Source organism: Castor canadensis, chromosome 10 (genome assembly GCF_047511655.1).
Source record: "Castor canadensis chromosome 10, mCasCan1.hap1v2, whole genome shotgun sequence".
Taxonomy (NCBI): Eukaryota; Metazoa; Chordata; class Mammalia; order Rodentia; family Castoridae; genus Castor; species Castor canadensis.
The window spans coordinates 465810-492903 of NC_133395.1; the positions used below are offsets into that span (position 1 = coordinate 465810).

A 27094-nucleotide genomic window follows, 5' to 3' on the forward strand; every position below is an offset into this window, starting at 1 on the left:
AGACATCCCCCCAGGAGGTCCCTAAAGTGCCTCCGTGCCCTCACAGAACCAGGATGCTAAGAAAGCAGTTTCCAAAGAATGGAATCCAAACATAGGCCACACAACCTTCCTACGCGGGCAAAGGTGAGAGATGGTAATGGCAGCTGCACCCCACAGATTTCAAGATGCATCGCGGGGCCCAGACACACAGATGGACCCAGAGCCCAGCAAGGACAACGTGCAGCATCCACACCCAAACACTGCCCCTCAGGGCTGGAAGCCAGTGCCTCAGCACACAGAAGATGCCCCCAAAGATGCAAAGCTTGACGTGGGAATGGCCACAGGACCCGAGGCCAGAGGGGAAACACGGGACAGGAGCAGATCTCAGCCCCTCCAAGTCTGCCACCTGAGGCCAAGTGGGAAGAAAAGCCCACTGCACAGTTACGGCTCTCAGCTTCTGTAGGAGGACCTGGGCCTCATAAAGAGAACCCTGCCTGCCTCAGGAACAGCCACACATGTGTACGGAGACACAGAGACAGGCATACACATGCAGACTCACATAAGCACACATAGACACAGGTGGGTTTACACACACGCGTGTTACCTCGCATGCTGGTGGCAGGGTACACAACTACTTAGAAGATAGTTGGATGTCATCCACGGAAGGTGAAGAGGTGTGCCATACCTAGTGGTCTCACTTCTAAGTGCCCACAATGGGCACCAAGCTCTCCTTAGAGAATGCTTATAGCAGAGTTGTCACAATCTGCCACCTGTAAAATCTGTAATTTCACAAGAAACAATGGAGGATACCCAACAGTGAAAAGCTGCATGATGATATAAAGGTGTAAGCTATGACCACATGCAGCAACAAGGATGGGTCAGAGCTGTAAGGTCTATTGGAGGTCAGTGGAAAGAACACAGGGGACATGACTTATTCATAAACGAGGAACTCCATACAGTGTTTCAGGATGTAAGCTTAAGGGGAAAACTGAATTTCTTAGAAGCTGATATACATACATTTGGAGGGGAGAGAGGTGACCAAATGTCCTGGCCCCAGGATTATGGGGTTCCTGATACAGCTCACTGACAAAAAGACAACCCAGCTAAAAGATGGACAAAGGAGCTGAACAGTTGTTTCTCTAAGGAGGATGTCGGACATCCAATAAACACATGAGAACACACCCAACGCCGTCAGTCATCAGGGAAATGCAAACCAAAACTACAGAGAGAGAGTTGGTGCAGTGGCTCAAGTGGTAGGGCGTCTGCCTAGCAAGCATGAGACCCTCAGTTCAAACCCCAGTGCTGCCAAAAAGAAAAAAAAAAACCCTTACTATGAACTTCCCATCCTCCAGAACTATAAAGAAATAAATCTGTTTAGAAAAAAACTACAAAGAGACACACACTTCACAGCCAGTGGGCGGTTACAATAAAAAAGAAAGTCAGGTGCCAACAGTGTGGTCAACAGTGTGGGGAAATTGGAAGCCCCGTTCACTGCTGGTGGAACGCGCAATGTGCCACCACTTTGGGAAAAGTCGGGAAGGTCCTCAAATGATCAAATGTTGCATCAATTCCACTCCTAGGTTATACCCAGAAGAAAGGAACACATACACCCATGAAAACGTGCACTCAGACGTTTACAGCAGCATTCGTTTTAACAAGCCCAGATGTGAAAGTGATTCCATGTCCACCAGCAGGCAAGCGAATAAGCAAAATGCAGTCTGTCCCCACACTGGACCATTAGCACAGAAGGGGCATGCCCTGAGATGGGTCATGGCACTGATGGACCTCAAAACCTTGTGCCAAGGGAGAGACGCCAGACTCAGAAAGTCCCGAGTGTATCACGCAGCTCCCGTCCTGTGAATAGGAAGCAAATCAGTAGTTGCTTAGGTTAGGGGAGAGGGCACAGGAGTGGGGGGAGAGTAAGGAGTTTAAGATTCAGTGAAAATACTACACAACCACATGGTGGTGACTACACGTGTCTGTGAGTATTCCTAAAGTCTCCGGATTTTATACTTCTGACAGGTGACCTGTGTGTTATGTGACTTACATCTCATCAGAGAGGCAGATCCAGAGGCTGCACTCTGGTGGCAAGAGGCTCTGAGGCTGCCAGCCAGCTGCACACCTGGGGTGGCTTCACTCAGCAATCTCCCTGGGCTCAGACCTTTTGGCAGATGGGGAGGAGGCAAGTGGGCACAGGTTTCCAGGAGGAGTGGGGTGCTTCACGCTCAGGGCTGAAGAAGTTAGTCCCTTCTGAGCCACCAGCCCTCACAGGATACAGTGGGCTCGCCCACTGTGGGTTTGTTTTCTCTGGATGAAACACTTTCACAGGCTCTGCAGTGGGGCCAACATCCAACAAGCTGAGCTCCTGTGCAGGGGCACCCCTCTACGTGCTTGATGAAGGGGGCTCCTTGCTTAAGTGATGTCATCTGGTGACATCATAGCCATGGTAACAGCAGAGCGCGACACACGCCTCACTGATTGTGGTGGGGATGTTGTGCAAAGTGTAGTAAAACAATGATGCATGATGCTTGTTGATAAGGGACATGTTGTGTTTATGTTTACTCCACAGCAGCTTTAGCACTAGTTTAGAATATGCTTTTGCAGTGTTTTCACCGTGCTATCCAGGCAGCAGCCTTGTATGTCTCCTGCCTGCCACGAGCCCTCATCATGTCACCAGTTGATGCTGGTGTACATCTCTAGGTCAACAGGGCTGTAGCAAGCCTAACTCTGCAAGGAGTAGTGGTCAGTATTGGGGTGTTTTTAAAGGTAATTTAATTTCTCTCTTCCAAAAGTCAACCATAAGAAGAAGACAAAATCTGTCTTCCACCACTCTGAAGGTAATCAGAGAGGCTGGACAAATTGCTACTGATGTTTAGAAGGTAGTTTATTTAGGCAGACATGAGAGATGCATGTATCCTCTCAGTACCAAATTCCTTCCTGCTTTAGAGCAAAAGGTCTAACACAGCCTCGGGTTTCCAGCTTGATTTCCTTTAGGTCAACACTGGCCCTGACATTCCCCGGAAACAACGAGGGTTCCAAGCAATTTCCCACACCCGGAGACTTGGGTGGAATGGCACTTGTCCCTTCAGAAGGCATGAGGCATGGCAGGGTCAGGGAGACAGGCCTCGCCCTGATTGAGCACCGACTGTGTGACTCACCCTGGAACTGCCCTTTTCACACACTGCCTTATTTAGTCCTTGGGATGCTACAACATTTTCTCAAATGGAGAAACTGAGACGTACAGCATTAAATAAGTTTTCCAAAATCAAACAGTTGGTCAATGTCAGGAACAAGACATAAGTCAGGTAGGTCTGATTTGAAAATATAACTCCATCTTCCAGGTGATAAGAAATGTATTCACATGAATGTTGACTTATAATTTAACCTTTCACTCAGTCAATCAACAAGTATTTATTGAATTTTTTCTGTGTGGCAGATGCTAGGAGAAGGGCAAAGACAAGTCATGCAGACCTGCCCTGTAAGAACTTAAAATCACCCATGTTTACAACACGAAGGAGAAGGTGATTGGAGCAACCAGAGACAATGATCGTGGTAGAGGACCCACAGTGAGGAGTCCATGGATGTCACAGACCCTTGGGGTGATTAAGAGCTCCCTGTCTGCACTGTGGACAGGGAGTTCCCGCCTTCAACATGGCTGTCACACACGCTCACGTCTGCTCACACACATGAGCTGTTTCGGAGTCCCAGGTCTTAAGCAGAGCTGTGTCTTGGGGGATGGAATAGGGGCACATCTGTCCACGGGTCTACACGTCGTCTCCCCCAGGTCCACCTCAGAACTCAGGTGGCCTCCCTGCCCACCCTGCAGCCACAGCAGGACCGGACAGCAAACCAGGGCTCCTCTGCTCTGAGTACTGGCCGAGCTTCTTAATCTCTCTCCTCCAGCCCAGGGGAGCCCTTGCTGGTTTTTCAAAATGCTTCATCGTTGTCTTGAATCCCCTTCTTCCCTCTTCTCACTGATGCTCAGGTCTGCTCCAGGTTTAAGCTTTGGAGACACAAAGGATGAAAGAACTTGCTGGAAGCTTCTGCCATCGCCCTGCCCCGGGGGCACCTCCTACATGAAGGCAGGGTGGACTGGAGAGTGTCAAGTGCCAGTTCTATTCAGTTCTGTAACTAGAATAAATTGACGGGGATGGGGGGGGCGCCTCTGGCCTCTTTCCTCTCTCCTTAAATAGGGCCTCGCTCAGGAGACAGCAAGCGTCTTGAAGGAGGACCCTGTAACTTCCTCCCAAGTCGTTGCCAGCTCTGCCACTTGAAACTAGAGGCCCAGGTCCTGACCGAGCCCTGGTCTTCCTGGCCCAGTGTGAGCAATTACGGGGCCTCACGGCAGCCTCACTAACTGGGATATCTACTGATTTGAGAAACAAGAACGCAGCCCCACATACTCTATAAGCAAACGGGGATTAAAAACAGCCGTAACGCCGCCAGTGTCACCTTCACCAGCCACACCCGTGGTTTGGCCCCTCCTGGGCCCTGTGCAGGTGGGAATCTCCAGGGCCAAGTATAACCAGTTGTCAGCCTGAAACCAAATCGCCCGGGAAATGAAACCGGGAGATGAATAATGCAGACCCAGGCATCAGGAAGATGACAGCCCGCATGGAAGGGTGGGAGGTGAGCCCAGGCACGAGATGACAGACGTCTCAGAGTCATGAATTTTTAAATTTAGTGACATTTCAGTGCTTTGCTGGAAGGCCTTCGTGTCAGGATACATGATAGAGATCTCTCCCGCTGACCCAGCAGGGAAGGCACAATTACATCCCCCAGGCTCCCATTTCCACAGAGGTGTGACACCCCCAGGTCCCCACTCCCACCCCAGCAAGGAGGCTTTTCCTGGCCTTGACATTGACATCAATCAGCTTGCCCGGTGTCTCCTGTTTTAAACAAAAACTCTACAAACGCTGCATGCCCAGGCCGTGCTGCTGAAAGGAGAGAACCAGAGGTTCCGTGGGCTCTGAAACAAGAGCTGCTTGCCTGCTGGGCCTGGTACACCCGGCATCTCACATACTGACCTCGTAGCACCGGCACTGCCAGTGAGGGAGCCTGGGCTGCCCTGGCCCCGAGTAGCATCTGCGCTCAGCTGCTTGTCTTGCAAATGACGAGGGTGAGCTTGGAGACATTGCTTCTGTCCCGGGAGGTCGAGGTTTGGTTTTAAAGCATCAGTTAAAACTCTCATTCTCATTTTGAATGTCCGGAAGCCAGGAAGCCGGGAAGCCAGTCTCACATTTGCTCTCAAGGTCATATTTTAAATGGAGGTTTTCCTTCCCCATACGCAGGGCTGAGCACACAGAGAGTATGGACCCCAACACAACAGAACAAAGCAGTAGTTAGGGTGAGGCATGGCCCACTGAGACTGCTGAGCTCACAACAAAGGGACTGATGTAAGCCGGGCACCATAGCTCACACCTGTAATCTTAGCTACCCAGGAAGAAGAGATCAGAAGGATCATGGTCCAAAGCCAGCCCAGGCAAATAATTGTTCATGAGAACAATTATCTCAAAAAAAACCCAACACAAAACAGGGCTGACAGAGTGGCTCAAGTGGTAGAATGCCTGCCTAGCAAGCGTCAGGACCTTGCTACCTGCCAGTTCTACCTCCCCTTCCCCCCAAAATAAAAGAATGATGTGTTTGTCAACCCCATAAAGACTAAGGATGGGAGAAAACAACAAATAGCGTCTTGAAGTAGTAGGAGAAGTGTGAGATCATCACCTTTGAGTCAGGGGCAGAACAACAACCTGCCTGCACCAGGCTAGACCGGCCTGAGCATCAATCCGGTGTCCTCAGCCCCGCCCTGAGGAAGGCCAGGTGTCCCACCCAGTATAAGGGAGGGGCTGCTCATTCAGAACCCCACTGACGGCTCTGGACAAACTGACAGGCATCATTGTCAGTCGACTGAGGGCCCTTGCCTAAGGCTCCCCAGTGGTGGCTGCTTCGGGGTGAAGGACTGAAGCTAGGAAGCAGACAGATCCTGGTCCCAAATCTAATGCCATGTGTGCTGATAATTCTGCTTGTGTTCAGCCCATGGGGTTTTTAGTGAAACCAAACCGGCGGCAGTGTGACAGTTCCATCCTCTGTTCTTTACGGGTCCTCGGGTTTGAAATCTCCACAGTGAAAACAGCAGCTAGCTTCTCTTAGCCTTAGATATTTTAACCTCAATAGGATAAATTTAAATCGATCCACGTGTGAGGTAACTACCGTTGACTTCTTGCAGAAGGATGGAGCCAGAGGTGGTGGGTGACTTGTTCAAAATGCTGAAAAATCTCAGTGCTGCCAACCAAGAGCTGCAGACCAGCAAAACCATCCTTCGAACACAGAGGCAGCAAGTTCCAAAACAGATGAAATCGGGGCTCCATTTCCATCAGGCGTGCTTTATAAGAAGTGCAAAAGGGAATCCCGGAGGCTGAAACCCTTGTGACTAGAGAGAGACCTGCAAGGCCTAGCAGCTTCCAGGTGCCCTGCAGGTGCAAGCAGCACCAGAATCATGCTGGCCTGAGTCCTCTGTGTGCCTGCCTCATCCCAGCCTTGCCAGGTGGCAACTGGAACCACAGGAAGGAATAAAAGACATTGGAAATAGTGTGGACAAACGTAGAAGAATGTCCTTCCCCATATGCTATGCTGGCTGCAATACATGTGTCCTGTGGCAAGGGTAGTGGTCTTAATTACAGTGCCCTATGGTGAAGGTGGTGGTCATCTTAGTTGCTGGCCTGCCCCTTTTCTGTCCTTAGGCTCTTCTTGGGGCCTTTTGTGCCTGTGCCCCTGGTGGCTTCTGCTACACCCATTAGGGCACATGAGGCAAAGGACTCCAGGAAACCCACTGCCATGTTATTCCTTGGGACCTTCACCACCTGTGCCCCCTCCCCATCCTCACAGTCCTCTTATCTTTGTCTTGTGCTCTCCACCCAGTGTGTTTACCTGTACCTAGCAAGCAGAATATGGAAAAGTATGCATGCACCATGTGGTCTAGAACCAGAAATCTACTTCATATGGATTTAAAATTAAAAAGGGGATGGTTACTCCTCTTCCCATTGCTATAACAAAATGCTTGAGGCTGGGTAATTTGTAAAGAAAAGAGGTTTATTGTGTCACAGTTTGGAGGCTGGAAGTCCAAGATCAGCAGCCCACTTGTTTGAACTCTGGAGAGGACCTCAGGTGACAGCTTCAAGATGGGAGCACATGCAAACAAGAGACCACATGGGAGACAGGGAGCCAGAGAGATTCAGGGGTCAGTCTCACTCCTACGGACAGTCCACTGCCTTGGGGACCAATTGGGAATCCAATGACAAGACAACCTCCCTCTAGGCCCCACCTCCCACATTACCATGCTGGGGACCAAACTCCACAAGCATGAACCTTTGGGGACACAGTAAAGTCATATTCAACTGTAGCAGGTGAATTCAGCTCTTAGACTACAGGATGCTATGTGATAGTAATTCAGGCTGAGCTTCCTCAGAACAATGTTTTGTGGGGTTTGGGAAGAGTTGCAAGGCCCGTCAGAAAATGTCATTACCTGGTAATCACAGAAATAAAGACCAAAACTGATTTGAACACAGAGCTGCAAAGACCTACATAATGGCCCCACAACTCACAGTGCCTCCATGTGCCTTTCCCTGCCCCCAAATGTCCTCTGTTTAACCCGAGGCCCACAGAGCAGTGGGAAAAACAGGATCATTTAAAGTCTCACTTATGACAAATGCCACATCTTTCAGACCTAAGCCTTGAGGAAGCATTTCTCCTGAGTTGGGCAGGTGTCTGTGGAGCAAGTGGCCCTGAGCACAGCAGAGACGGGAGAGACTCAGGACAGTCTGCTCACCCCGAGGTGCTCATGGCTAGCTGACCAGAAGATGAACAGTAACAGGTGGGTCAGTCAGAGATGCCATGCCTATTTCGTTTCTTATTGTGAGATGGAGTGTCACTATGTGTCCAGGCTGGCCTCCGCTCCTGGCTCATGCGATCCTCCTCCTCAGCCTTCCGAGCTGCTGGGACCGCAGGCATGCTCCATGGCGCCCGGCCTGACCACTGTGTCTGCTTCTCTGTGCTTCTCTCCACAGCAGCTGATACAAATACTTTGACCCCAGTGACTTCCTACCACTGCACCCTGCAGCCGAGGCCTCTGGTCCTGTTCACTGCTGTGCTGACCATCACCTCTGCACATCGTGCCTGCGTCACTGCAGAAAATCCCTGGACGTGCGGGGCAGGTGGAAGAGGCGGCCTCTATCTCTGAGGAGGCTCTGCACAGCATGCTTCAGGTCACAGTAAAATCTTCATCGGGAGTGGGCGGAGATGCAGGAAGGAGCTACACATGTAAACTGTGGCCCACTGGCTAACATGAGCCACAGGAAGAGGTGCCCAAGACCTGCTTCAAGGACAAAGCAGAGTGTTGAGTGCAGGCGCCTGGAGTCCACACCTGAGAACATGGCAGGCCCAGCAAGGCTTAAAACCTGCTGCTAAGAGAGGGGACAAGGAAAGCATTTGCACATGTGTAGGAGTGTACTACATGTGTGCAGGTGCACGCAGTGTGCAATCATGTAGGGTGTGTGCACATGTGTGTGCAAGTGCATGTGAGTGCTGCATTGTATCGTGCTGTGTGCTTGTGCACATCTGCATGTGTGTAGTGGTGTTTGCTCATGCAAATATGCATGTGTGTAAAGGTGTGTGCTCATGAAAATAGGCATGTGTGCAGGGGTGTGTGCTCAAGCATATATGCATGTGTGTAGGGGTGTGTGCTTGTGCACATATGCATGTGTATAGAGGTGTGTGTTCATGCAAATATGCATGTGTGTAGAGGTGTGTGCACGTGCGCACACACGTGTGTAAGGGGTGTATGCTCATGTACGCATGCATATGCAGGGGTTGTGCTCGTGCACACATGCATGTGTGTAGGGGTGTATGCATGTCTGTGGTGATATTTGCAGGGGTGTGCATATGTATGCATATTTGTAAGTGAGCATGTAGGGATATGTGGGGTGCATGTTGGGCATGTATGTAGGGGTGTACATGTGCATAGGATGTGTATGCATGTGTATGTGTGTATATGTAAGTGAGCATGTAGCAGTGTGGGGAACATGCCAAGATGTTATTTAGGGGTCTGTGCATGTATGTGGTGACATGTGCACACATATAGATGTGGAGTGCATGTGGGGGTGGGGTGTGTGTAGACAGGTGGAGGGATGTGCATGTGAATTATGTAAGTATTATGTTCATGTGCGTATGTAGGGATAAGTGTACACATGTGCATGGAGGCTGGGGGCACATGTAAAGGTGTGTGCATGGTGTGTACACTCACATTTAGAGCTGACTGTGTAGGAGGCTGTGTACATGTGTATGAATGTAGGGGTGCATGTGTGTAGGGATTTGGGTATGTGTGTAAGGGTGCACTGAGTACTGACATGTGGAGAAATATAACTGTGTGTTGTGTCAGTATGTGTGTACATATGTGTATGGGCGGTGTGCACATGTGCAGAGTTGTGTGTTTATGTGTGCATGTGTGTACAGGATGTGTGCAGTGTGTATGGGGTGTTGCACATATGTAGAGGTGTGTGGATGTGTTAGGGTTGTGTGCCTTGCACAGAAGGGTATGCATGTGTATAGGGGTGTGCACCAGCGTGTACGGGTGTGCACCTGTGTATAGGGGTGTGTGCCTGTGTGCAGAAGTGTATGCATTTATGTAGAGATGTGTGCATAAGATCTATACATGTGTGTAGCAGCGTGTGCCTGTGTGTATGGGCTATGTGCATGTGTAGAAGTGTGTGCATGTGTGAGGGTGTGTGATGTGTGTAGAGGTGTGTTCATGTGTGTAGAAGTGTGTGTCTATATAGAGATATGTGCATGTGTGCAGAGGTGTGTGCATGTGTGTGGGGAATTTGTACATGTGCATAGAGGTGTGTGCTTGTGTATGGGGTATGTGCATGTGTGTAGAATTGTGTGCATGTGTAGAGGTGTGTGTCTGTATATAGAGATGTGCATGTGTATAGATGTGTGTGCATGGACGTGTGCATGTGTGTAGACTTGTGTGTATGGGTGTCTGCATGTGTATAGAGGTGTGTGTCTGTGCATAGAGATATGTGCATGTGTGTGGAGGCATGTAAATATGTGTATGGGCTGTGTGCATGTGTGTAGATGTGGGTGCATGTGTGTAGAGATGTGTGCATGTGTGTAAAGGGGTGTGCATGTGTGTAGAGCTGTGTGCAGGTGTGTAGAGCTTTGTGCATGTGTGTAGAAGTGTGTGCATGTGCGTAGAGTTGTGTGTATGAGTGTTTGCATGTGTGTAGAGGTGTGTGCCTGTGCATAGAGATACATGCATGTGTGTAGAGACATGTGCATGTGTGTATGGACTGTGTGCGTGTGTGTAGATGTGGGTGCCTGTGTATAGAGATGTGTGCATGTGTGTAGAGCTGTATGCAGATGTGTAGAGCTGTGTATGGGGGGTGTGCACATGAGTAGGGTGTGTGCATGCATGTGTGCATTTGTAGGTACATACATGAGTGTGTAATTTTGAAGGAAAGAATGCAACTTGTAATACACATCACAATCCAGAGAATCTGCCCCTTTGTTTTCAGCTTTTTAAAATCCTTTTTTACTTGAATAAAAATTGCATTTTCTTCTATTAAACAAAAGTCATAGTGCAGTCATTTCTGACTGCAGCACCCCCAGGGGTGCCTCTGGGGGCTGAGAATCATTAGATTACTACCGAAATGAAGGGATCACAATCTCACCACAGCTCCGTGCCCCCTGACCGGGCGGACAGAAGTGAAACCCTTTTCACTGTGTATCTGCCAGGGCATGAGCTGATTGATATCAGAGGCTGAAATAACAAATTCATGGCCTCATAGGGATGTCAGGCAGGTTTCTGGGACCCTGTGGCCGGCTCCCCACACAGGATAAAAAGGTTGGAACCAAGAGCTTCTCTGCAGAGCACCCCAAGCTGGTCTTTGCACAGGCCTGGTGCAAGTGCCATCCAGACTCCCCAAGAGGTGCATGAGCCTCCTGAAGCTGGACAGCTGGGCAGCTGGCCTCTGCCATCTGCTTCCTGAGAGACCATGAGCCAAGGCAGGACACTGGCTGCTGGAAAAACAGCAGGAGTGTTGCAGCCACCAGGAGCCAATGTCCAGGCAGGACATGGAGTCTACAACCTTGGAGGCTATAAGTCCTAGAGCTGAGGAGGGAGAGTGGAAAGGCAGGACATCTGTGGGTCAGGGCAGAGGGATGTGCCCGAGAGGCCACCACAGCAGACGGCCTCAAAGACCCTTGAAGAAGCTCCCACCCAGAGCCCAGGGCCACTAACTCACCCTCTTCCACTCAGATGCCACCTGCCCAACTAACAAGGGGAGTTGAACCCCAGTCTGTGTGAGCTGTGCTACTACACAGGCTAGACACACTGAGGTCACTGCTCTGGGATGTGATTACAGTGTTTCTGCAGGCAGAAATGGAGTTGCCTGGGGGAGTGATGGGGGCATCATGGGTGAGGCCAGCACATGCTGGATCCAGAACCAGGGATGGAATGACTGAGCGCCTGTGTGCTCACTGACTGAGCCTTGAAACATGTCTCCCTGTGTGAGCCGGGATAAGAGAAGACCTCTCCTAATCATACCCAAAGAGACAGCACGGCCAAAGCAGAGTTGCTTTATGGTTTTGTCCTAGCACCTCTGCAAGTGCATGGAACAGCTGCTGACTTCCCAGGTCTTCACTGTCTGCAACGCACTTGTCAGATTTAGAAAAAGAAACACCTACGGAGCACCTAATACATTTGAATTTCAGATAGACAATGACTGTATTACAGTAGAAGTATATCCCAAATATTGCATGGCATACACACTGGACAAATACTAATTGTTTATCTGAAATTCAGTATCAATTGGATGTCCTGTATTTTGTCTGCAGCCCGAGCACAGGTGAGGCAGAGAGACCCTGGCAGTCGGCCTGTGTGAGCCCCACCTTCAGCACCCTGAGCACCAGGCAGCCGATACAGTGATGTGGGCCAGGTCTCTACCGACATAGCTGCGGCTGCTTAAATGCACCCTTTCCAGACCCCTGGATCCCAGTGAAGCCTGGGACTAGACTGCTCACCTGCCCAGGGCCTTAAACCCAGAGCAGATTAAGATGAGCCAAGAAACGCAGCAGTGGACTCTCTCTCGCTCCACAACGCGGTGAAGTAAAGTGTGTAACTACTATTTGAGCTCTAGAGAGCGGAACGGCAGAGGAAAGACAACAGGTGATTTGTCCTGCAGACAGCACAAGCTCACCAGTCACAGGCCTGCCAGGAGCTGCCCAAGGGTTTCAGATCATGGTCCAGGAGGCATGGTCATCGCCCCAAGGGCCTTTCAGAGCATCCTGAGGCTCCACAGTGTCAGCCATTCAGAGAAGACAAAGGTCCCTCTGGGGGACTGCTTCAGGGTCCAGCATCGCTCTCCAGTGCACAAGATACCGCTACAGAAACATCTGGAACCCTCCACAGCACAGTGGCCTGGGATTTGTTATCAACATGCTCCTGACAGGTGTTTGTGCCACAGCTCAGGGGACACTTGTGTTCCCTTCCAGGGTGCTAACCAGATGGCGCTGTTGGGTCAGTGTTGGCTGCAGCCAGCAATCGTCCATCATTATTGTTGGTTGCAGGTCACCTTTCCCAGGAGGTAGGGAGAAGTTGGTGGCTCAGGGACAGTCTGAGGACTCAGGCATCCACCATAGGTGGTTTTGACTGAGGACAGAATGCTGGCCATCTGAGGCAGATGTCACCACCACTCCTTGAGGGCAGGGCTGGGGGAGGACAGGGACTCCCAGCTAAGGCCAGGGTGGTTCTATCTTTCCTGTTCCCTGCAGGACTCAACGTTCCTGAGTGCAAGTCCTCAGAGTGCAGATGGCAGCTAGTGCAGGTGGCTGAGGAGGCCAGGGCCAGATGAGGACAGTGGGGGTGGGTGCTGATTCCAGCCCTCTCAGAGGTGCATGAACACCTGTGGGCTGTGGTTCACCAGCCTCTGAAGGAACGGGGAGCAAGCCTCCCACCAAGTGGTCTTCCCTGGGATGTTAAGGGTCATGGTGGGTTTTTGACCACACCATTGCCTACACACACCATCCAGGCTGATGTCAGACATTGTATCCGTCTCTATGAGCTCCACACACTTTGGTTTCCTTACCCAGCCTGGACCCCTGCTTCTTTCAGGACTCCTGGCTAGCAGACCAGACACATTCCTGACTTGGATGCAGGGGCCGCTGCCCCTGCAGTGATCCCCTTCATGTCATCTGGCATCTGCCCATCAGGACGCCACACATTCAGCTCCCCAAAGATGCCCGTCTCAATCATTTCCTCCTGCCAGGGAATGGGGCAGTTGCCGGAGGCAAATTCTTGGAAGAATTCTGTGTCTGCCTTGTCAAAGACAACGCCTTTGACTGTGGAAAAGGCACCAACATCCTGAATGTTCTTGGCATAGACAGTCCTGGAGTCCGGGATGAACGGAGGGATCAGCATTCCTGTGAAGACACGGAAGACACAGACCAGATGCACACGGTAAGTCAAGGTCCCACTTAGACTCTGCAGAAATAGAGGCCCAAGCTGCTCTTCTCAACAGCTAGCAAGAAAGCCAGTGTCCCTAAGGAGCCCCAGGCCACACAGTCAGGTGGGCAAGTATCAGATGGGTGGAGCAGGAGATTCCCAAAGTCAGGGAAATCTTTTTGAACACATTTCAGCCCTCATCCCTATGCTCTCCTCAGACCCTTCCCACTGTAACTGATTGTAGTTCTGTTGTAAAGGCTGCCTAACTCTATCACCCACCCACAGGTTCCTGTAGGGCTTGGCTGTGTCTTGCACTTCCTGTCATGGGTACGTTCACAGGGGCACACATACACAAGCACAGGAGCGCACACACACACACAGGCACAGAGACACCCAGACACATGCACAGGGGCACACAGACAAGCACACAGGGACACAGACACACACATACAAGGACACACATACACATACACAGGGGCCCTCAGACACACATGCAGGAGCACTCACACACACAAGGATGTGCAGACATGCACAGGACACACAGGGTCACACACACATGGCACACAGACACGTGCACAAGGGCATGCAGACACAAAGGGGACACACAGACACGCACAGAACACACAGGACACACAGACAGACACACACACATAGACACACAGCTACATATACAAACACACAGGCCCACAGATGCACACACCTATGGGTACACACATACATAGCAACACACATGTACAAGCATACTTTAAATGGCATACCAACACAGGCTCCCACACATACATGTGCACCCTTGTACACATGGGCAAGCACATCTGCAGGTGTGCACAGGCACACAGGCACACATAGTATCCTGTGCTTACAACTTGATAAACACCGTGGGGTGGGTGACTTTTCCCAGACAGACAGACCTTGCCTCACTTGGATTCTGGGCCCCTTAGGAGCTCAGGAGTGTGGAAGAGAGACACAGATGTCCTGGAACTTCGGTTCTAAGCAAGGCCTATATATTCCCCATGTGTCCCTGTCTGACCTTAAAGCCCAGTCCTGGGCACACTGGAGATGAACAGTGGGCTTGGTGGACAGCAAGAAAGTAGCTGGGGTACCGTGGACACCCCTGCTCTGCAGACATTATGGCCTCTGGACAGGGTAGGGCATTCAGGGAAGCATACCAGCCTCCAGCTGTCTCCAGCTGATGTCTTTGAATAGGGCATGGGCCCGAAGCCCATCACAGGACCCATCTCGGAAGCCCAGGCGTCTCTCAGGGTCCTTCTCCAGCAGTGCCTCGCAGAAGTCCTTGCTGGCCTGGCTGAACTTGTCTGGGTACTTGACGGGCTCAGAGAGGATCCTCTGCTTCAGCTCCTTGTTCTCCACCTGCAGGGCAGCATGCACACACATCACTGGAGCCCCTGAGAGCCCAGGCCAAGCCTTGGAGCCTCACACCCTCAGGCCGGGGTGGAGATGCCTCAGCGTCTCAGTGCGCCTTCCCAGGCAGGTGCATTGGAAAAACTCAGACCCTGAGACAAGGAAATGAAATCCTCAAGGTGAACCCCAGCCGCCACAGTTGGGCACAGGGTATTTTTAGGGAACTCTGGCTGAGTTATTGACACCTTTACAGAATATTCCATCGCAAAAAGAAGAAAAACCAGAAGTGAGAGTTATGCTGCAGAGTGTGTCTGGTTCTGCAGTCCCACTCTACCCATCTACTTCTGGTCAGCTTTACTGAGGGACAGTCCAGACCAGGAAGGCCCCTGTAAGTGAGTGGTGTGGTCAGTTTGGCTCTGGTGCCCATGGAGCCCCAGTGTCACAGCCAACACTTCTGTCACCCTCTGACAGGCATGAAGAGGGGTGATTGTGAGTTCAGGGCCAGCACCTCCACACAGCCACAGCTTGGACTGGGACAGGGCAGCATCTAAAAGCAGCACAGGTGGATGCCATTCCCACTGGGCTGTGCAGGAGACCTCCTTACATGCCCTCCTCAGTCACAGGCCCACGAGCTCCCTATCAGCTTTGTCTATGGAGAAGAAGCCAGTTCTGCTCCACTGTCTTGAGTAGGGGACTGGCGCCTCCCCGTGTTCACTTTACTTGTGGTTCAGGTGGCCAGAGAGCCAGGGGCAGCCTGGGACACTCAGGGACATGCAACAGATAAGACGTGAGGAGAGCAAGGGGGCACAGCACCGGATGTCCACCTCCCTCCCAGACATTCGGGGAGCTCCATGCCTGTGGTGGGCAGCAAGGCATTGGCATCTGGGGCGGGGGAGGAGCTTACTGTGAAACAAGGAGTACCGAGGCCATCCCAGGGGTGGGAGCCCTGGCCATGTCTCTAACAGCATTGACCTGGCAGCCCCCAGAAATTGAGGACCTGCTTTGGCTGGGGCTTGGGATGGTCCCAGCTTCTCTTGTCCTGAACACTGCTCATTGTCCAGAGCTGTGGTGAGGTGAGTCCCCCACCTCCTGCCCTGGAAGACCTGGGAGAAACCAACACTGCACATGGAGGGTAGAAGCTCTCAGTTGGGAGGTATTCACTAGCTCCTGCCACCTGCTCACTCTGAGGTAAAACCCCTCCAGCTCCACCCACAGGTCTTAGGATCCAACAGGCCTGTTCACATTTCCAGTGGGCCAGGAAGGTCACCCTCGAGACATAACACCACACAGGAGCAAAACCCCAACCTAGTCCTCACCTGATCCTCAGCACAACCCTAACACCAGCTCTGCCTAAGGGACAAACACACCATGGCCCCAAGGAGGATCCCTGCAGAGACTGCTGGGCAGTGCCTACCTTCTCTCCCCGTGCTCGGAAGGGTCCTCTGGCTGCGATCATCTCATACAGCGTGACCCCCAAGGCAAAGTAGTCCACAGAAAAATCATACTCTTCACTGCGCAGGAGCTCAGGGGCCATGAAGCCTGCCAGCAGGAATACATTGCAGTGAAGAGCCTCAGCAGCCTCCACACAGCTCTTACCCTGCCCCAGAGTTACGGATGCTCTGATGGCCACCACCCCAGGACTTTCAACACCATTGATGTCTGGGGACAGAAAACAGCATCCCCGGCCTCCACCCAGTAGATAGCACCACCCAGCTATGACAACCAAAAATGTCTCCCAACATGGCATGATGTGAAGTCTCCTTCCCCTTTTCTGACACCTCAAGGACAAGCAAAACGGTGTGTGCATGACACATGCAGGGAGGCAGGTGAGGCTGGCACTGCTGTGGCTTCCTGACTCCTGTCTCCCTGCAAGGACAGAAAAGCAGGATTTGTGCCAGGCACCCTCAAGAGTCCGTGGACACCCGGGTGTGTGCTGGGGAGCTGAAACCTGGGGACACTGGCAAGGCAGGTCTGCACCTTCACCAGGAAGGAGACCTTGTCCCCTCATGACACAATCCACCTGTTGGTACCTGGCTGCAGCTGAGTCCCCTCGTGATCTTGCCACATTCAGCTACACACTTATCACATTCAGCCCTCAACACAGAGAGAGAAGCCTTTCCTGGAGTAGGAATATGAGGCTTCTCTGTGGTACAACTCGCTCAGGACACAGGTACTAAAAGCAGGGGCTCGAATCCCGGCTCCCCAGGCAGCATCTGAGCTCCCAGTCACTGCACTGCCCTCCAGCTCAGGGCAAACCCTCCAAAGCCAGTCTGTTCACACATGAAGAACCAGACAGCTCCACAACAGAGGACTGTCCTGACCATCCACCTTGGTTCCCTCGCCGCCATTCTCTTGCTGAATATTCTGGACCTCCAGATGACACACTCACACTGTGGAGTTGTGGGCTCCCTGATGGTATCCCTTCTGGAGGACAAGCTACTGGCCATTTCCCCCAGTGTCCTGCTTATAACCTTTTCCCTCCAGGTCATTGCAGGCCATCAACATTGGGCTCAAATTCACTCCCAACTGGCCCAAAAACTAAGCTGCAATTATGTCACCCCTTGTCAATGTATTTTTTTCACAGATTATATTGGGTTTCTTTTGTTTTTTCCCATTTTCTTGGTTTCCTGGGTGTTTGTCACCAATTTGACGCTACGTTCTATGATGACTAATCTCTGACCTGTTTTGACACAGTAAATATGTTATCAATGTCACCTCAGCAGAGTCCTCCAGAACCTTTCCTGCTCTGGTCTGGACAAGTGTGCACGCTCCTGTGTCCTGAAGCCCTGTCTCTCTGTTCTGACCCTGGATTCTCCACCTTCCTGAGGGCTTCTTCATTTCGGTCGAGGTTTCTTGGGAAGGGAGCAGTGCTCACTATTGAGGACTTTCTTATCTGAAATTCCTTTCTTTTGCCTTGACATTGAACCCATGGTTTGTCTGGGTGAAGTCCTAGGCCCTTCCTTTCTCTCTGGATTTTTAAGATGTTTCTATTGTCTCTCCCCCATGGTATTTCTTTGGGAGAAAAGCCACTACCACCTGACCCCTGAACCTTGTGAGAGAGCGTCCCTAGCTCTCTTTGTGGGATGTTTTTGTGTCCTCTTCGTGGGGTGTCTCTGGGATCTGTGCTCTGCTGAGAGGGTGTTTTCAGAATGGAAATTCTGCTGTGCCTCTAGATATCTTCCTGACCCACTGCAGTCCAGTGTGGTCATGACAATTGGTGTGACTACCGTTCAAATGCTGGGCTTTCTGGACCAGTCCTCAGCTTTCTTGTGAGCCTCTCCTGCGTTCCATCACTTCGTACTTTGATCTACTTTCTTTTGAGTTTGTCTTTCAACTCTTTCCCTTTCATTTCTGCCATACTTCTTATTTTCTAAAGCTGTTTGGATGCTCATTTTTGTCAAATTCTGTGGCTACAGATGGACACAATGTCTCCTCTCACTTTGAGAAAGTGACGCCTCACATTTTCCTGTCTTCTGTCCAAGGTGGAATGGGGCAGATTCTGGGCATAGGGCTGCAAGCTTGGGGTGGGGGTGGGGGTTGTCCCAAGGACAGGCAGGACTGTGCGCTGGGGTGGAGCTATAGGGGGCGGGGCTGGTGAGGGGCGGGGATGTGGGCGGGGCCGCGGACGGGGGCGGGGCTGGTGGGGGCGGGGATGTGGGCGGGGCCGCGGACGGGGCGGGGCTGGTGGGGGCGGGGATGTGGGCGGGGGCCGCGGACGGGGGCGGGGATGTGGGCGGGGCCGCGGACGGGGCGGGGCTGGTGGGGGCGGGGTGTGGGCGGGGCCGCGGACGGGGCGGGGCTGGGGAGGGGCGGGTGTGGTTGTGGGCAGGGCCGTGGAAGGGGCGGGGCTACGGACAGGATTGGGCTACCGGGGAGGTGAGGCGGGAGCAGGGCTGGGGCTGAGACAGGGGTGTTGCAGGCAGTCTTCCTGGGTTCTCTTATTCTGGCCTCTGCATCATCACCTTCCGGCTTTTTCCGGGGTGCTGGTCGGATACGCAGAGGGGAGCTCGGACCTGGCCTGGCCTCCACCTACCAGGAGCCGCGCGGCCCGAGGGCTGGGACAGCTGACCGTCACGCTGCTCCCATCCTGCAACGCTGCCCACGCGTCTTCTCCAGACAATGAGCCTCTGCTTTCTGCCGGGTCCTCGGAGGGAGGTTCGGGCCTGGAGATGCAACTGCTAGCCAGCAGGTGTCCCATGGTCAGCAGCCTTCCTGTCCCTTCCAGGCGCGCTTGGTGCTGGGAGCTTGGACTCCCCCAGAGCTCACCCGTCCACTCCTCTGTATGCCGGGGTTTGCTGTTAGTGCAATCCCTTCGCCATTGTCTGGGACTTCAGGGGGAACAGGAATGATACATGTGCTGGGGCTCAGGGTTGCTGCAAGGGCTTCACCAGATTGGTGCTAAGCTCTGCTCCCTTGCCTGGGCTCTTTCTTGGTAAGCCAGACCGTGGAATGCTGGAGAGGCTGGGCCCACCACAAGCCGACCTGTGGTCACTTGTTCTAGACTGTTACTGATCTCACCCCTGTCCTCTGTACCCCAGGGGTTCACCTTCCTCTGCCTGGCCTGACTCCAAAACAGCCAGATGCCTCCTGAGTCCCTTCTCAGTGAGGCTCATGATTGGCCTCCTTACTGCAGCTCCTTTGCTCTGTCTGGGATTGGGATTTAGAACCGCCTTCTCCAGCTACTTCTTCGGTCATGCCACTGGGACAAACACAAAGCCTGGGTGGTCCCTACCCAGCTGCTGGTCCTCTGCATTGCTCTTCCCTTCACACTGCCAGGGCAGACACAACCCTGCATAGCCTGCTCTCCCAAGCTCTTCTCCTCACATTCTCCTCCTGAAGGGTGCACCTGACACCTCAGCTGCCTCCCACCCCAAGCACAGGGGCACATGTTGGCTGTGACTCCAGGCCCTACAGGGACATGGCACCTGTATGGTGGCGCCATGTATGGTGGGTTCTCCCACAGAGACTGCAGCAGAGCCAGTGCCCACAAGTGTTACTGGGTGAGAAAGTGAGTGGATTACTGCTTCTTCTGTCATTGACTCACCCCCTCCTGGCTGGAGGACAGAAGAGTGATAACCCCTCCTTCCAGGCATTGGCAGCAGCAACAGTAACAGCAAAGGGGGCACAGATTCCTGCTCTGCAGGTGGAGCCTGAGCTGGGAGGCTGCAGAGGGGAGAATGATCCTGAAGGATCCCCAGCTTCCTTGTTTGCATCCTGACTCCAGCATCTCTGGCAACTTGCTCAGGTCTCAGCCAGAGCCTGATCCTGCTGCACAGGGTGGAGAAGTACCAGAGTCCCGAGTCCATCTGTGACTCTGTGGCCACAGTGAAGACAATGGGGCCCTCTAGTGGCCAGCAGGCCTCACATTCAGTGCACAGCTGGGTCCGTTTCTACCCTTGAAGCAAATTCTTCAGATCAGGACTTGGTGAAGACAGTGGAGATTCAAGGGAAGGCCTCATTCACCTCTGCAGACACAGTGTGGCTTGAACTATCTCATGAAAAGCAGGTTTGGCCAAGGCTTCTCTAGGCTGTGGAATGGCTCCAGGCCAAACTGCTTCCAGAACCATCTTCTCAGATCTCCAGCACTGTGCGGTCTGCACAGGGCCTTCATCACACACTGATTACTGAGCCCCAAACGAGAGCTACATCCATGTGAGGAGCTCAATGTCCAATCCACCCTCGGACCAGAGGGGAAGCAGCCCTCATCCCTCATCCTGAGAGGCCTTTCCCCTCAATCAGGCTGCCAGTGAGGACAGTCTCTGACAGTGCTGGAAGCACAAGAACCAGGGATCCTTTGACACAAAACAAAATCCAAATTGCCAGTCTTCAAAAATCCCAACTTCAGTGCTCTCCAAAACCAAAAGAGCCCAGGAGAAGAAGGAAAACCTAAGAAACAAGCCTGAACACACAGAGCCATCCAGACTGTGGAGAGAAGGACTAAAATGCAGGTGCCAGGCCACAGGATAGCCTCACAATAAGCCAGCATAGAAAACATTGGAGACAAAGACTCAGAGAGGTTAAGTAAATCATCCAGGGTCACACAGCACTAACAATAGGCCTGGGGCATGCACTCGCTTCACCTGACTCAGGTCTCTTCTCTCCTCTGCATGTACTGCCTCTTCCCTGCCTGAGGGAGGATGAGAGGAGGTGAATGGGATGGGAAGCAGAATACATGTGTCTATGTAGTCACACATACATGTGTGAGTCCACTCACACAATACACACAGACACGTGTGTGCCAGTGCACACGTGCACAACTACACATCGCAGAGCTCACGTGTGTGCACATGTGTGCACATTGTGTGTCCACACACACGTGCACATAGACATGAACTGGGCATGCATACAGAGACACATGCACACACACACACACAGACACATGCACACACTCAGGCATAAGCAAGTACACACATGCACAAACATAAATATATACAGAGATGCATAGGAATGCGTGTGTGCACACAGACACTCCTGCAAGCAGATGTATGCACATCCAGACACTTGTGCACACATGCTCAAAAGACATGAATGTGTGCACGAATATAGAGATGCCTACACATAGGCACACAGACACAGACACACAGGTGCATACATGCATAGACACATGCTCGTGTACATATGCTCGCTCACAAAGACACCCATGTGTACACACACATACACCTTCAAAACACACGTGTGTGCATGTCCACACATAAATGCAAGTGCACATATGCATACTTGTTCATGCACGCACAGATATTATTGCACACAGACACATATACATGCATGCTGTGCACAGGTGCACACACTGTATGTTGGTGGATGCTCATGAGGGCTTTATTAAAGCTGAGTGTGAGCCAGCAGAGATCAGGAGGATCACAGGTCGAAGCCAGCCTGGGCAAATAGCTCATGAGACCCTATCTTGAAAAGGGCTGGTGAGTGACTCAAGGTGTAGGCCCTGAGTTCAAACTTGAGTACCACCAAAAAAAAAAAGCTGAGTGTGCACAGTTGAAATGTGTCCCTAACCCCAAGGTTCTGTGACACAACTCCCACTATCAGGTACACTAGATAAACCTGCTCTGCTGAGGCACAGAGAACTGCTGCAGTCTGTAGGACCAGCCACCCACCCCGACAAGGCACCACAGAGAGCATGTCAGGGAACTCAGAGGACTGTTCAGGTAGGGAGGGGTTTGTGACCGCAGGGACAACCAGGCACGGTGCAGCCTGACTGTGCTATTGGCTCTGAGTAAGGAAGCGCTCCCCACAACCTCCACTCCCAGGCCATGGGAAACTGCTGCCTCTGGCCCCTGCAGAGAGGATGGACACAGAGCCTCCCTGGCTGCTGCTCCCAGGCCTCACCTGGGGTCCCTGCATAGCCTTTGGTCTTGCTCTGCCCCTCCTTCAGCTCCACTGCCAGTCCAAGGTCAGAAATTCGGACATTGCCTGAAAGCAAACAGACACTAGAGTCACACACAGCTCCACAGATGAAGTGCGTGGCTAGCCCAGGGCCCGGCACCACACACCATGCACACTATCACACCACGTATGTACACACACCATGTACTCACATCACACACATACACACACACCACGTACAAACACATGCACCATGCACACCGATATACACACCCCACACACAAATACACTATGTACAGTCACACCACACATGTACACACACCACGTACACAGTCACACCATGCACACATACCACACACCACGTACACAGTCACACCATGCACACATACCACACACCACGTACACAGTCACACCATGCACACATACCACACACCATGTACACAGTCATACCACACATGTACACACTCCATGTACTCACATCACACACATACACACACCATGCACACACATGTGGGCCAATATATTCACACCCTTCACAAATACACCATACACACATACGTCATACACACTCCACACTCCACATACAATGCACATATACATCTCACACACACACACATGCACACACACTCCCTGGCCTGACCAAGGGCCGCAGAGCCAAGGCTGCACTGGGACTTGGTTTCCTCCTCCACTTTCTGTCTCCCGGCACTGCAGCCACAGCCTTAGTGTGTGTCCAGGGGCTCAGTTGCCATGGCCGCAAACTGCTAGCTCTGCTCAGTGCAGGGTCCTGGGCACCTGCATCCCACTGCAGCTCCGACCCTGTCCCTCAGAGCCTCTGCAACAATTGTCAAAAGTGGCTGGAAATCAAGAACGGCTTAAACTGCGAGAGCCTGCAAGGCTGAACCGCCTCTGTCCGCCCCGGCGCAGTCCTCACCGTCACTGTCCAGCAGCACGTTCTCCGGCTTGAGGTCACGGTAGACAATACGCCGCTGGTGCAGGTGCTCCAGGCCGCTGATGATCTGGGCCGTGTAGAAGACAGCACGTGGCTCTGGGAAGCCGGGGTTCTCCTCGTCCACGTTATAGATGTGGTACCTGGGGCAGAGCACAGCAGGGAGGCTCACGCCAGGGCGAAAGGGGAGTAAAGCCCAGACACAGAGCGAGGGCCTCGAAGCCCACTGTGTCGGCACAGAACACAATCGCTCAGTCTCCACATCCATCTGGAGAAGCCCAAGTGACTGCTGGTGGCCTCAGCTGTCCCACACCCTACAACGTTAGAGGGAGAAGAGGCTCACCCTGTGTACACCTCGCCTCCTGACTGTAAGGCAGCCGCGGGGATGAATAGGGCTGATGGAGGCTGGACCAGCACGAGCGCTCACAGTCTCTGACATGCCGGCTGCCCTGGCCAACCCTGAACCTTTGCAGCAGCTTTTACTACAGTCCCTTCTCTCACAATGTCTGTCCCTTCCTATGCTGGCCACTCTCACAATTCTCGGAGAATCAGAGCCCACCAGCCGGGAGGCATGAGTGACCTCAGGGAGGGTGGGCATGGACGGGAGCCTGAAAGACAACCCATGCTGCTGGAAAGAGCCGCACATGTCCTCCTGCACAAGCCAGCACGCCTGCCCTTCTCACAGCCTTGCCTCTCTCTAGGGACCCTTCCTGGGGACCTCGGACTGGCTGTGTGTCTGGCCCATGTGGAAAACAGGCTTCCAGACGCTTGAGGAGTATAGATGGAATGAAGGCAGACAAGGGTGTGCAGGCCCAGTACCTCTGTGACGATGGCTTCCTTTGGTGAAATCCTACATGCACCAGCACCCAAGGGTCTAGCCTGTGTCAACTTAGTCCTCATAACACCTCTGGACTTAGGATTATTATTTACCTCCACTTTACAGATCAGGAAACTGAAGCAAAGAGCAAGCAAGTCACCCAACAGGCAAGTGACTCCTTCCCCTCTCAGAGCAGGTGGCCTGACTTCTCTGGAGGCCCAGGGCCAGCCCCAGAGTGAGGCGAAGCCCAGAGTCAGGGCCAACCGTGGTATCCTCCCCTGCCAGCAGTGAGCAAGCTAGACTCCTGGGTTGACAGTCAGTTCAGCTCTCTGTCCCTCCAGGAGTGGGCACTGATGGCGTTCATCTTTGTCTCCCACCTCTTCATCCAAGGCCCTCACCCGCAGCAATGTCCTGCTCCACCACACCCGTCCACAGCACCTCATACCCACTGTCGTCCCCCCACCAAATACCTCATGAATGCTGCACAGGGATGTGGAACACTCAGTAGGTCCCAGGCCCCCCAGGGCTCCAGCCCCACATGATGGACAGCCTTTACCTTATGTCACCTCCGTTCATGATGGTCATCACCAGGCAGAGGTCAGTTTTGGTCTCGAATGCATAGGCCAGAGACACTATGAATCTGCTGTGCACTTTGGTCAGGATCCTCTTCTCCACCATGGCGCCCTGGAGCAGAAGGGACTGGGTGCCAGGTCATCCACAGACAGGACACTGTGGCAAGGGGCCTGCAGCCAGTGGACAAACTTGCAAGACGTTTTCAAAAATAATTAAAATAACCTAAAAAGGCGTTTCAGGTGCTTGCTTCAGAGTACACTGGACGTGCAAATTCACTCGGGGCAGAGGTGGGGTCTGCTGAAGCGGGTGACCCACCATGGGCCATCGCCCATCCCTGATCTGCCTTCCATCCTCCAGCTTCACCATTTTCTCCATCGAAGCCCTTGTGACGTGCGCATTGTGCAAGGGACAAGGCAGCAGTCTGACCTCACTCTGCCCGCCACGTCCCTTCAGGGTACTGAAGTCAGAGAGACTCTACTGGCTGCACTAACACCGCAGTTAGACGTGAACACCCTGGGGTGTGAATTGCATCTTGACAAAGCTGGTCTTTAAAAGACACTGGTAGGTCACACGAAGCATTATTACTCCAACCCTGCGGTCCCTGGTGAGGATGCCCTCGATTTGCCAGGCACTTCCACTCAGCCATTGCTATTAGCACCCGAATTTGACCTTTCACCAAAGGGTCAGGGGCCCACAGATTGTGACGATGGGCTCTGTCCAGCCTGATGTCAGCACTGATGAACCTCCAGCGGGGGCTGCCTCAGGGCTGTACCCCTCAGATACTAAGCAGCTTCCAGTGATTCTGTCCTTGCTGCACGCTCTGGCACCAGTGTGGGGTGGGTAAAAGGTAGGCAGCCTGTGTTTGCCTCCCATTCCCTCCTGTTCCCTGGAAAACCTGCACCCAGCGTCTCAGACAGGCTCTGCCTTGAGTAAACGATGCCATGGCAGTCCTGCCTCAATTCCTTGTGTGTCTGGCCACAGTGCAAGCAAGGCTGTGGGGAGAGGTTTCCAGACAGCAGGGTGCACACTCAGAGCTCCCCACAAGGAGCTCTTCCCCTAAACTGCTCCTGATGTACGGACAGATGGACTAGGACCCTGCCGAGGACTGCTAGACCCAGGAGGCTCCTAAGGCAGGGGAGCATGAGGCAGCTGAGGTGCAGAGCTCCACAGGTGTCTTGGCAGGTACCCTCCATCCCACCAGCCTCCTGGCCCACCTGCAACCCGAGAGCATCCTGTCAGCTCACTGCACAGCCTACCTGGTACCCCTTTCTCTTCTTCAGCCGCTTCTTGTTCAGCTTCTTACAGGCATACATCTTGCCAGTTGCCTTCATCTGGCAGGCTGACACCTCCCCGAAGCCTCCTTTACCCAGGACCCTGAAGTCCAAGAACCAGTCCTCGCCCATCGGCTGGGCCTCAAGCCACTTCCACTGCAGGAACCTCAGGAAGTACAGGCTGTCCAGGTACTCCTGGAAGGGGGCCTGGCTCAGGTGTGCTAGCGTGGCCTGCAGCAGGGGCTGGAAGAGCCCGTCCTGGCTCCCGGCTGGCCCCTCCTTCACCCTCTCTACAGTGCCTTCATCCAGAAAGCTGCAGAAGAGTGTGGCCTGGGGGTCCAGGTACTCAGCCACAATGGCCTGTGCCTTCTGTGGCCGCAGGTCATCGTCTGTCATATCGTAGTCCTCAATGTCCTTCCAGAGCTCCAGTGCTGGCACGTGCCTCTCGTCAGTCTTCAGGAACTGCTGGAAGAGCCGCTTGCCAATGGGCTGCTCTGAGCACATGCTCTCGAACCCCAGGCTGATACTGTCTCGGAGGCTTTCACATTTGGACAGCGGGGGCAGCCGGAGCTTGGCCAGGTACTTCTTGTCCCGGGAAGATGGGGTGCTGCTCCCATCAAAACTGCCCCGGGCGGCGATGAAAGCAGAGTTGGCCACCACCGTTTCCAAGGACCCAAAATCCATCCTGACGCAGCCTTTTGTCCACTTTAGGCATGAGAAGCCATAAGCTGAAGCCAAGCCCGCGGCACCTGCAGCCAGAGCAGGCCTGGCTCCAACGCCCCTGGCCTATGGCCTGTTTTCTGTCCTTGTGGGACAAGGAAAGTGTCCCAGCTGTGGCAAGGATGCCTGGGGACCCGCTGGGAAACCCCAGAGAACCCAGGGCTAACACAGCATCTAGCTAAATCCCACTGAGGTCACAGAGGACACTACAGGGGTGACCAGTAGGTGCCAGAAAAAGACAATCCTCTAAGCCACTCCAAATCAGATTAGACAGAGGGTTTGGCTTGGCTCCCTCCTCCTGGGGCTACCTTTATGTTCCTGTAGGAAGGGCAAGCCCCGGGCCCCTGGGAGGGCACCAGATTCCTTCCAGACTGTCACCCCTCAGCAGAGGAGACAGAGACCTGTCTGTTTCCTCAAGAGATTCAGGTCTGGAGGGAGAGGAGGAGTCCCAAGAATCCCTCATTTGTATACATGGCAGGGTGGTTTATTTTCAAGAAAATAGCAAGAAGCAATTCTCTTGATAACAGGAATCTGAGTGAAACCCCCACAGTCCACAGATGAGACCGTGGGCACCTGCTGAATAACCAGCTCCAATT

General features: G+C 52.9%; 1 protein-coding gene across 1 annotated transcript; it reads right to left on the reverse strand.

Moving 5' to 3' along the window:
• Positions 1–12847: 12847 nt before the first annotated feature.
• Positions 12848–26462, reverse strand: Grk1 (G protein-coupled receptor kinase 1). Its single transcript, XM_074044614.1, has 7 exons — positions 25764–26462; positions 24491–24618; positions 23103–23260; positions 22175–22258; positions 16251–16375; positions 14644–14845; positions 12848–13455 (listed from the first exon to the last, which is right to left on the reverse strand). The coding sequence occupies exons 1-7, from the start codon at positions 26460–26462 to the stop codon at positions 13157–13159; spliced, it is 1695 nt and encodes a 564-aa protein (XP_073900715.1). The 3' UTR covers positions 12848–13156.
• Positions 26463–27094: the final 632 nt, after the last annotated feature.